The sequence below is a fragment of the Camelus bactrianus genome, chromosome 18 (assembly GCF_048773025.1).
Source record: "Camelus bactrianus isolate YW-2024 breed Bactrian camel chromosome 18, ASM4877302v1, whole genome shotgun sequence".
Classification (NCBI taxonomy): Eukaryota; Metazoa; Chordata; class Mammalia; order Artiodactyla; family Camelidae; genus Camelus; species Camelus bactrianus.
Window position 1 is genome coordinate 9,081,098 of NC_133556.1, and position 12,564 is coordinate 9,093,661.

The following is a 12,564-nucleotide window of genomic DNA, read 5'->3' on the forward strand; positions in this document are numbered from 1 at the left end:
CTACAGATAGTGAAACTGTAGAAAATCGAAGACAATACAAAAAGAGATTCCAGATGACTTCTGAGTAACAACGAGAGCCAAAATACAGTGAAACTGAAAAATAATGAAATAACCTCAGTATCTTGACAGGAAGTACTTGTCAACCTAGATTTCTATCTGGTTGAAAATATCTTTCAAGAATAAAGAATTTTTAGCAAACAAAAAGTCTGCTATGAGAAAGAAATTCTAAGGGATTAACTCCAGGCAGAAGGAAAATATGAGGTGCAAGAAAGAATGAACAAAGAATGTCATAAATCAAACGAAAATTTGTTTAAAATAAATAGTATTGCCTTAAACATACAGAAAAAAGTACATACACAAAAGATGAACAAGGAGCTACATCCACATGGTAATTACCAGAATTAAAAGAAACTGCGATTGAAGATTACTGACAGTTTATGCAAATATGTAGCCATCATCAGACATCAGTTTAGTAATGGGCATAGAACCCTAAGTAGATGATGAGTCCTGCTAGAAGAAATACAGATTGTAAACTATGACAGGTGTTTCTTTAGTAAGCAAAGAATTGCAACTATTTTAGTAATAATGAGATATTCATAGTAATTAGGTCATAGCTCTCCAGTATGCTGGTGAGATTGATGAATTTAGTATGTTTAAACATTTCTGGTAGAAATAAAAAAATTTAGATTATGTATCAAGAGATATAAAGATTTTCATGGTATATTTCAGTATGAAGAATTTTACAGTATGGAAATAAAAAGGGTAAAGCCAGTTTTGTGAAGATGTTGAGAGAAATTCTATGATTCCATTTTGATGGGCAGATACTTAAATAATTTGTTCTGTAAGAATATGTAATATGGCAGGTAGGTGATGCTAGTTAATCATTAAGGTAAGGCCTCTGTACTCAGTGGGTTAGGCTCTTTGGAATTTTATTTATTTATTTGTTTGTTTGTTTTAATTTATTTTTTAAATGAAGGTACTGGGAATAGAACCCAGGACCTCATGTGTGCTAAGCAAGTGCTCTACCACTGAGCTATATCCACCCCCTGGAAGTTTAACTTACTCTGAGAATCTATATTCTGGATGTTTTGTGTGTGCATTTTAACTCTAGTATATCATAAAAGTGTACTTCTGTGTTCCTTTTCTTTGTTCTTTTTCTCAGGCAGTCTACGTTGCTAACTGTTGTGTGAGGATACTCTCAGCAGTAATCCTTGGAAAATGGCAGTGGCAAATGCTCACATGGCGTTGGGGTGGACCTTTGTATCCTGGTTCTTATTCCCTTGGTTAACTCTTTTGCTACAGCTCCTACCATGGTGGCTCAAGAGGTCATGAGAATTTAAACGTTTACTCAGCACGGTGTAATCTCCATAGCAGTATAGTTTTTTGTGATAATGAAAAAGTTCTTTATCTGTGATTCTTTAATACAGTAGTCACATGTGGCTGCTGAGCACTTGAAACGTGGCTAAAGCTACTGAGGAACTGAATTTTTAATTTTATGTAATCTTAAATTTAAATAGCTACATGTGGTTATTGGCTTCCATGTTGGTTACCGCATCTCTAGAGGGATACTACTCCAGGTTTTTCCTTGACTACTGGTTTTCTGCCTTGGATGATTGCCTTCTTTCGTATAGTGAGATCACTTCTTCTCCCCACACCACTTCCTTTACCAAGACAGCACCAGAGATACATAATGGGGGAGCAAGTATTATGTTCCACATCGAGAAGTCATTTGCTTGTCTAAGACTGGCCTCGCCTTGTGAATTATCTCAGTTCAGTTTTTCTTCCTTCTCTGTATTTAAAAAGATTAAAAAGGATCCATTGTTTCTGTATTTACTGATTCATGGAGTACATGATCATTTTGGTCCTTTTCCTTTTTGTTCCGAGAACTATTATTAATGAAGTTTAGAAGTACGAATCATGCCTATTTGCATTCATTACGAGTGCAGAGGTGACTGTCCCATTAAAATAATTTTTTAAATTGACGTATGGTTGATTTACAATGTTGTGTTAGTTCCATTTTAGTTACTTTAAATTTTTGGTTTCATGTCCTCTTTAATTGGGAGACTTCCAATTAAAGTTATGATGTGACAGATAATGACAGATCATATCCTGGTGATTTTTTTTGTTGTTGCTGTTCTTTTCTAGTGATGCACATACACACATATATGTGCTGTTTAAATTAAAATGGAAGAAGACTGCATGGTTCCTGCTCTAGTAGCTTATGAGACACTATCTCCTTTAAAGGTCTTTTTTTAGACTCTCTGGATACTATCATTCTGCTTTTATGTTCTTTCTTTCTTCCCACAGGGTTATTGTGAATATTTAAAAAATGACCAATAAAGCATTATAGATATATTTAATAAATTTTTTTTTGTCTATTGAGCTCTTTTTTAAATTTTTTTTCAGTTTACAATATTGCATGAATTTCCGGTGTATAGCATAACATTTCAGTCATACATATATATATATTCATTTTCATATTCTTTTTCATTATAGGTTACTGCAAGATAAATGAATATATACTAGAAACGTATTGTTTATCTGAGCTCTTTTTTTTAAAATACTTTTTCATTGAGTTATAGTCATTTTACAATGTGTCAAGTTACATTGTAGAGCACAGTTTTTCAGTTATGCAAGAACATACATATATTCATTGTCACATTTTTTTTTTTCACTGTGAGCTCTAAGCTCTTACTTTAAATTGAAGGGATTTATAGAGTGAGAAGTGAAAGGAACCTTCATAGTAAGTGGTTGACTTAGTGTCTCTGCTTACAGAAGAGAAGGCTGAGGGCTGCCCACTGGGGTCTTGGAGCTGGTTGGCAGTCTGGGGAACTCACAACTGGCTTTTCTGGCCACCAGTTCTGTCAGGACCAGCCCATCATACCTCATGCTTCTGTAAGCTTGCATCACCAGCCTGGCCTGGTGTGTCCTCTAGTGTTTTAATGCCACGGTATGATGGCAGTTTCCTTCTGGGAAAGGGAGGAGAGGGCACAGTCACCAAGTGAGGGGTGCAGAGAATGTTCCACGAACAGTCTTGACTGAGGACTATCCAGGGGAATGACCTCTTGGGACAGGAAAAGAACAGTTCTCTGAATTTCTCTTGTAATCCAAATGCAGCCATTTCTAGAGAGCAGAAAGCCCCAAACAAAATGCATCCTTCCCCATCGAGCCTGACCGGACTGGGTCACCTGTAAGGTTCTTCCCATCAGAAATACTAAGGTACTCCCCAAATGTTCTGGTAATGGAGTAGGACCTCTCATCGCCTGTGGCATCCCCACGGGCTGTTGGTGTGGCGTCCCTCCCATTTCTTAACTCACAGTGAATGTGACTGACATCATAGCAGATGTGTGGCAATTGAAGGTGAGAAGTGAAAACAGCACAAGGCAAAAAACTGTCCTAGTGTTATATTCTGACTCTCATAGAGGCTAGATGACCTTGACAAATCATTGCATTTATAAAATGAGAACACATCTTTTTTTCTTGCTGGAGAATGAAAGGAAAAGTGAAATTATTAAAAAATATTATGAACTTTTAGAAATAATGATGGTATACTCTTAAGTGAATGTTCTCTTATGGAAAAATAGTATTTCTGTTGTCCACACTGACTGAGCCACATTGTATTATAAATTTACTTAAACTTATTTATCCGAGAGAGAAGAATAAGACCTAGGCTGTTATGGAAAATAATTTCCACGATCTAACCATTCTCTTGCTTGGTGCAGCCTTTTTTGATTCTTTCTCCCATCAGAATAGTGATCCTGTTTTAGGAAACAGAATTATTTCTATTTGTTAACAGATATGGGGGAAAGTGTCAATTTTTTATTATAAAAATTTAATTTCCTAAATATGTACACTTTATTACTTTTTGATGCCCAAATCGAGCATAGCAGTTAATTCACATGCTAACAAATGGTGGAGCTAGATTGCAGTTTTTAATAATAGGGAAATAGGTCGTCCTCTTTTTTTAATTGAAATATAGTTGATTTTTACAATATATTCATTTCAGGTATACAATAGTGATTCAGTATTTTTATAGATTATACTCCATTTGAAGTTATTGTAAAATATTGGCTATATTCCCTGTGCTGTCCTTGTAGCTTGTCTATTTTATATATAGTAGTTTGTATGTTTTAATTCCCTCTGCTATCTTGCCCCACTTTCCTTCCCTGGTCATTCTCTTTAATAATACACATTTTTAGCCAAAATTTTCATGCTAAGAGCTCTACATGTTCTCTGGAATATTGGGCCTTCAGTTAAGAAATACTCAATTGTCTTTAATAAATTAATTTATATACATAGATGTGTTTTTAGAATTCCTATTCATGGTTCCAGTCTAATTTTTTAGTCATTCTTTTGTATTAATTTCATTAGATTATTTGGTCTCTTGTTAAAACTGGAATTAATTTAACTAAATTGAAAAGGATACTTTTTAATAGGCATGTAATTTGCATACTATTTATAGAAAACCATTTCTTTCAGTGTCAGGATTTTTACTTACTTTTTAATCTACATACATAGGTTTTTTCTTTTTTTTTTTTGAGTAAAGGTAGATTTATTTAGCGAGATACATACTGCATATAGTGTAGGCTGCTTCAGAAGGCAAGAGAAAGACCGTGAGATATGGGGGTTGGGTGCTCAGGTTAAAGTAAAAGTAGGTATACACTCCATAGACAGAGGGTGGGCCGTCTCTGAAAAGGAGGGAGCCATAGGCAACCACATAGGTTTTTTTTTTTTAACTGAAGTATAGTCAGTTTATAATTTGTCAACTTCTGATGTACAGCATAACATTTCAGTCATACATATATGTACATATATTTGGTTTCATATCTTTTTCATTATAGGTTACTACAGGACATTGAATATAGTTCCCTGTGCTTATACAGGAAAAACTTGTTATTTATCTGTTTTATATATAGTAGTTAATATTTGCAAATCTCAAACTCCGAATTTATTCCTTTCCACCCTCTTTCCCCCTGGTAACCATAGTTTGTTTATTATGTCTGTGAGTCTGTTTCTTTTTCTTAGGTAATTTCATTAGTGTCTTTTTTCTTTTTTTAGATTCCACATATGAGTGATATCATACGGTATTTTTCTTTCTTTTTCTGGCTTACTGCACTTAGAATGGTGTATTAGGATTTTTAAAATTTGCTTTCGATTTTGGCTTCTTAGAATGTCTTTTATGTGATGTATTTTTGCTTTTTAATTTTTTAATTTTGATAAAATTCATGTAACATGAAATTTACCATTTTAATAATTTTTAAATATACAGTTCCCCTGGCATTAAGTACATTCACATTGTTGTGCGACCATCATTGCTATCTATCTCCAGAACTTTTTCATCATCCCAAACTCATAAAACTCTGTATGTATTAAATGATAACTTCCCATTGCTCCCTCCTTCTAGTTCCTGGCAGCCACCATTCTACTTTCTGTCTCTATGAATTTGATTATGGGTAATCTCATGCGAGTGGAATCACACAACTTTTGTCCATTTGTGTCTGGCTTATTTCACTTAGAATAATATTTTCAAGATTTGTCTATTGAGGCATGTATCAGAACTTTATTCCTTTTTAAGGCTGAATTACATTCCATTGTATTTACATACCACATTTTGTTTACCCATTCACCTGACAATGGATACTTGGGTTTCCACCTTTGGCTATTGTGAGTAATGCTGCTGTGAACATAAACATACAGAAACATCTGTTCAAAACTCCACTTTCAGTTCTTTTGGATATATACCCAGAAGTGGGATCACTGCATCATGGTGATTCTGTTTAACTTTTTAAAGAACCGCCAAACTTTTCCACAGTGGATGCACCATTTTACATTCCTAAGAGCAATGCATAAAGATTCCAATTTCACCACATCCTTGCCAACATGTAATAGTGCATGTTTATGTGTTGTATTTTTATAGTGCTTGAAATTCAGTTGAGGCTCTTTGCTGATACCAAAGTATCAGAAACTTTTCTAGGTGGGAGGGTGCACAAGGTCCTGGATTCAATCCCTAGTACCTCTGAAAAACAAAAACAAATCAAACAAAAAAAACCTAAAATTACCTCCCCCATTAAAAGAAAAGAAACAAAAAAGATTTTTTTTAAAAGGAAACGAACAAAAAAGGATAAAAAAACTTTTCTAAAGAGAATGTATTAGAAAGGAATCTTAGGTGTTCTTTGTCTTGCAACCTATTTCCTTTTTTTTTTTTGTATATATATTGAAGTAGAGTCAGTTTACAATGTTGTATCAATTTCTGGTGTACAGCATAATGTTTCAGCCATACAGGAACATGCATATATTTGTTTTCATATTACAAAAGGAAACAAATGAACAGAAAAAGATAAAAATAAAAAGAAACTGTTTTCTAAAGAGAATATATTATAAAGGAATCTTAAGTGTTCTTTGTCCTGCAACCTATTTCCTTAGTAAGAAAGAGTTTCTCTTTCCCCTAGCCTCAGTCTACTTGACCCACTAGTGGGTAATCAGTGTGTGCGTGAGAGGAAGGGAACTTTGCATCTGTTTTCTGTGCTGAACTGTGATAAACTTACCACTGGATTGTGAAGTGCATCACCTCTTTCTCTCACCTGGGAAAATATTTAACTGGTTCTGGGTGACATCTGAATTTATTTTGGGAGGTGAAGCTGACCTAATTTATGGAAATAAAACTAGATGGAAAGTTAGGGAATAGGTTTTCTGTTTTATAGGATAATAGGAGTTTGAAACAAATACAAAACTTGGTTTTTGAGTCTTATTTTTTTCCTTTTATGTAAGAAAACTGTAAATTAGGCAATCTGTGGTAAGACCCTCACATTTGTAAATGTATGTTGAGAAGGACGCTCAATTTCTACCACTCACTTTCTTAATACTTCTTTTTCCTAGGGATCATGGCCCAAGTAGCAATGTCTACCCTGCCTGTGGAAGATGAGGAATCCTCAGAGAGCAGGATGGTGGTGACGTTCCTCATGTCTGCTCTTGAGTCCATGGTGAGATGACTTTGCAGTTCTATAAAAGTTTCCAGAGTTGGATAAGATTGGGTTTGTGAATGAGATTGATTTGTTTTTGGAAACTACAATATGACTTTCAGTTTTAACAAATACAGGGTTTTTGCTTGAATAATAGTTATGGGATTTAAGCCTTTCAAATCAAATTTTATTGCATACCATGTTTCAGAATGTTCTGAACTTACCTGAATGTGTAATTTCTTACACTTAATTTCAGTTTTTTACCTCCCAGTATCTTAGGCAACCCTTTGATTTGCAAGCATTACCTTTGAATTTAAGTGTGGTATTTGAAGTTACTCAGAGTGAGTTTGTATATTACAATGTGGTGCTATAAAGAACATTACCATGTTTTGGGGCCATAGGAGCATATTTACTATTTTATATCTATAGTTTATTGTGCTATGTGTTCATAATTAACTGTATTGTATGACCTACCAAATATGTATTGTTAGTACTTTATTTTTTTTAAAACTTAGGTACATAATTACAAAATATTAAGTGTTATTCTTTTGCTGTACTTCTGTATACTATGATGGTAATACAATTTGCTTATGTTTTTATGAGTGTATATTTGAGCTCATAGATTTAAAAAGCATTAGACTTAGGTATTCTCTAACACAGTGAAATTAAATATTCTAAGCAGGAGGAGGCTGTGCATTATATTAGTATTATATTAATATTACATAGTTTTTAACCTTACAGGTGTCAATATGGCATAGTCTGGATTCTTTTTTGTTTTTCCATGAGGCTATTTTCCCCCCTTTCTTTCTACTATTTAAGAATTTTCTAAAAACTAACTCCTTAAAGAAAACTTTAGAATGGTTAGTGACTGTATACTATTACTTTCTGAGTGTCACTCATTTCTCTTGTGATCATAAAACCACCAGAATTTGTGGCTGTAATGTTAATTATTTAGAGATTAAATTTTACTCTATTGATATTAAATACCTTTTAAAATATTTTTCTCCATGTAGAATGACACAGGATCACATAGGACCTGTTCTCTTCCTTAGAATGTCTTGTAGTTTTCCCATCTTTGGCAGCTTTTATTTCGTCCTCACCAGCAGGGCTAAAAGTATCCCTCCTCATGTTCCTAGCTGTACACGATGAAGTATAATTGTAGGTGTATAGGTCGGCTTCATCCTTCACTTGCCCCATACATTTCTTTGATCTAATCCTTGGACAGTACATGAATCTTGCTTTGCTGTTTCATAAATACTGCCTTTGGTGACAGGGTTGTCCAACTAAGAGTGTGGATAGTGCAGCAAGAATGCACCCCCATTTACCACAAGGTAAGTAAATACTAGTTCCTTACAGGTGAGCAGCCTCAATACATCTCATATAAATGTAATATAGCAAAATTTTAGTACAGCATTGTTGTACAGCATTGTTCTTCAAGCTGGGAACGGTTGTTGGATCACCTCCCAAGTTCTCTACTGTGGCTTTATTACAGTTCAAAAGATTTCTAAAAGTAGGTATAAAATTACTTATTCAAGGTACTGTTTTAAAGCAGTATTTTACCAAGTAATTTCCATTTAAGAAATTAGATGGTGGTTATTATATAAATCAAAAACAAAATGGAGGAAGCTGTAGTTTTCAACACATGATACTGTATAAATAAACCTAATTGCCTCCACTGCCACCAAAAAACAAAACAGAAAGAACAAATGATACTGTAAGCAGGCTATTTGGCAAAAAAAATGTTATATGTCAGGTTAAATTCTAGATGAGTAAAAATAAAAGATAGTTATATTGAGAAATTTTAAAAACCAGAAGAAAATATATGTAATTATGTATTTAATTCCATAAACAGCTTTTCTATGCCTAAAATCAGCGAGACACTTTTATCAATAGAGAAACACACTAACATTAGAAAAAGAAGCAAAAGATAGGCTGATTTACAGAAAACTAAGGTAGAATCCTCTTTAATTTTAATGCTAATCAGTGGATTATCCATTATACTAAAGTATCCTTTTATAGTGTTTCTGAGGAAGTTGCACAATATTTGCTAGGATATTGTGAGTTAGCTCCTCTGGAAGTGCATGTGGGAGTGTAAACTGATAGAACCTTCTTAGAAAGCAATTTTCAGTTGGTTTTGAGAGTCTTATTTTCGACTGTTGTTTCATGTCTGACTCTCTTCTGAGATAGTCATTCAAGATACACAAACATTTTGTTCCCAGATTATTGTTTCAATGCTTATTTTAGGAGTGATAATTGGAATTACCAACATTTTCACAGGGTTTGCTCTAAATGAATTATTGTTTATTCATAAAATGGAATGGTATATATACTCTATTAAGATTTTAAAGAATGTTTAATCTCATAGGAATATGCTTAGTAGAAGTGTACTCATCTGAATAGGATTCCAATGGTATATACATATGGAGATACTTGTGGATGTGGGATTATGTGGTGGAAGTTGTAATGTGGCTTCCAGTCCCGCTCTTCAGGACTAGTGGCACCAATCTCCCAGCTTCTATAAGTTAAGTTAGAGGCTCCCTTGCCCAGGGTGTCTGGAGGACCCCAGTCCCAGCTCCAGAGTTCCTGCGATGCATCTGTGCAGCTATCAGTTCTCCCTCTGCAGATTCCTGCTCCCCTACAGCTGCACAGGTGGTGTTACTGGGAGAACTCTCCAGTAAGCCTGTATGCAAATCTGTGTCTGTTTCTTGACCTATAACAGAATACAAAAGACTTTTGCCTTTTTTATTATAAATTCTGTGACTTCTGTCTAAAATCAGGATGAAAAACTTTAGAAAGAGAGGTACCTTAAAAAATGGGGGACTCTCCTGTATATGATAACTTAAGGCCAGAAACAAGGAAATTCACCGGATTACAGATTAGGTATTAAGACAGTTCAAGTGATAAGGTTTTTTATTCATCCAGCAGAAACAGTACTTTTAAATATTTGTATGTAACATAATATTTGATACTTGCATTTCAGTGTAAAGAACTGGCAAAGTCCAAGGCAGAAGTGGCCTGCATTGCAGTATATGAAACAGACGTGTTTGTTGTTGGAACCGAGAGAGGACGTGCTTTTGTCAATACCAGAAAGGATTTTCAGAAAGATTTTGTTAAATACTGTAAGTATTTTTTTTATTTTTTGTATTTCATAAATATTAAGCCTATTTACGGATAACACATGTCATACTTTATTCTAAAGCAGAATGAGATTTATACCTAAAAAACTCTGAAGTGTCCATGGAGACATTTCAGAATGTTCAAAATGAATCACTGACATGGTAACATAGCAGGGAAAAGACTGCAGAGCTTAAAAAAATAGTAAATGTTTAATGTATTGTGCTCCTTGCTTGACATTACCCGGGTGGTGAAACACGTTAGAGAGGAGGTAGAAAATATTTAAATTGATTAACAGTTCTCATTCAAATAGGCAGTTCTTTTCCTGATATGTGGTGTGTTAAAAAACAAGTCTTTCTCTGTGCGTTAAATTTGTGTAAGCATGAAGCACAGTTAAACATGTCTCCTCAACTCAGTTGAGTCATCTTGTTAGAGTCCTCAGTGAGTTTAGCCATCCTCCAGTTGGGAGTTCATCCACTCAGTATCCTTGACACTGGAACAAATGCAACAGAGAAATTTATTATAGGATGTTAATACCTAGGACCTCTCACAGCATGGCAGTTTAGATATCTGTGTTTACCCTAACACTGTAGGTTTTACATTAACTCAGTGATACAGCATTTTCTTAAAGACATCTATAGGCATATAATACATATGTCTGTAAGATCCAAACATAAATTTCCATTATCAAGTTAGATCCAGTTCATGATAAATTGAGCAGATAATGGGTGAATAAAAATAGTTTTCTTAATTCACTAATTTCAATTCTCAATTGTATTTTTAAAAAACATATCTTCTCCCCTCCCCTATATTCTGCCCCAGCTATATTCTTTTAAGATTCATGATAGTAATTATTTAAAATTTTTTCCATTATTTTTATCAATTTGAGAATTTTAAAGACTTTGATTATGTTTGTATATTTAAAGTTATACTAATAATGTTGCTTTGATTATGTGTATATCAGCTACCATCTGTCCTATGAATACTGTAATCCCACTGGCAGCTGTGTTTATAGTCCCATTCCCTATACTGCCTTGCTGATGTGGTTCTTCAGTGGTTAGGACTAAGCATTTGGGGAATTGTCCTCACTTGCAAATTGCAGTCCTTGCCTATTAGTATTCATACTTTTTTGTTACCAATAATTTGATGCCAAACAGAATAATCTTTGGATATAATTCTTAAGTACCTAATATTTGTCTCTATAAATTATTTTGCAGATAAGGCTCAATAGTTGTCTTCTGAAACCTAGTTAATAGATACATGATTCAGTTTTAGAAATTCTTGGGGGAGAATTCTAAGCTCTTTTCCAGGGTTTTGAGAAGTACTATCCAATAGAAAAAATGAATCCAAAAGAAAAACCACTTAGGTGATTTAAATTTTCTAGTACAATGTAAAGAGAAGCAGGTAATTTATTTTAGTGATTATGTTTTAACCAGACACTTAAAACATCATTCAACTTGTAATCAATATGAAAAATTATTGATGAGCATTTTACATATTATTTTTTGTACAAAGTCTTCAAAATCCAGTGAATATTGAAAACTTGTAACACATTTTATTTTGGATTGGTCGCATTTCAAGTGCTTAGTAGCTGTAAGTGTCTAGTGTATTGTGTTGGACTTTACAAGCCAAGGATGTTTTTTGTGGTGATAATCTTCCTGTATCAAATTTGTCGCTGATAAATTACTCTTCGGATTTTTTTTTTTCTATTTAAAACTACTAGTACCTAGTTTGTACTTTGTAGAATTTTTAGTTATAGTTACACTTATTTCAGAGATGATCACCATTTCTTATTTCCATTCAAGTCATTTATGTCTTTTAGGCTTGTGTTTTTAAAGTTCCTCCCCTCACTTTCCTTTCTGTCAAATCATAAATGTTAGCATTAGAAAAAATATTCTTAGTAAAAGTCAAATATTAAGATAATGAATATGGGCCTTTTATATCATTGATATTTTACAGGTGTTGAAGAAGAAGAAAAGGCTGCAGAGATGCATAAAATGAAGTCTACAACCCAGGGCAATCGGATGAGTGTAGATGCTGTAGAGATTGAAACACTCAGAAAAACAGTTGAGGACTATTTCTGCTTTTGCTATGGTAGGGTTATACACTTGAATTTTCTAAAAGATGCATTATATAGTTGAGTTTTCTAAAGAGTAGCTTACATAGTTGACTTAACAATCATATAACACACTCACAAATTGAATGGATTAATTCCTAAATATTGAGTTGACACTATGAATAACTTCACTTTTTTTCACACACACCCCACCTCCCTGCTTTTCCTTTTTCTTTTCGGATAAAGTAGATTTTATAGAAATGACCTCACTTTCTATTTCCAGTTTGTAGGAACCCAGAAACAAATGTAGCTATTAAATTTTTTTTTTGACTAGTTTTAGGTTCACAACAAAATTAAAAGGAAAGTACAGAGTTCCTATACCCCCTTCTCCTACACATGCACAGCCTCTCCACTGTCAGCATCCCCCACCCAAGA

The 12,564-nt window shown here is 33.9% G+C and overlaps 1 protein-coding gene across 8 annotated transcripts in view; it reads left to right on the forward strand.

The window, feature by feature from the left end:
• The window catches only part of GTF2I (general transcription factor IIi), a 94,228-nt gene that overhangs the window by 16,110 nt on the left and 65,554 nt on the right, over positions 1–12,564 (forward strand). For 7 of the 8 annotated variants that reach the window (XM_010972365.3, XM_074345955.1, XM_074345958.1 and 4 more), the window contains exons 2-4: positions 6,877–6,980; positions 9,940–10,078; positions 12,033–12,167. In XM_010972365.3, the coding sequence (XP_010970667.2) occupies positions 6,882–6,980; positions 9,940–10,078; positions 12,033–12,167 (373 nt within the window). In that variant the 5' untranslated portion in view covers positions 6,877–6,881. Of the gene's footprint in view, positions 1–6,876; positions 6,981–8,232; positions 8,291–9,939; positions 10,079–12,032; positions 12,168–12,564 lie in introns of those variants that run through there. The other variant, XM_045508272.2, reaches the window with a different exon arrangement.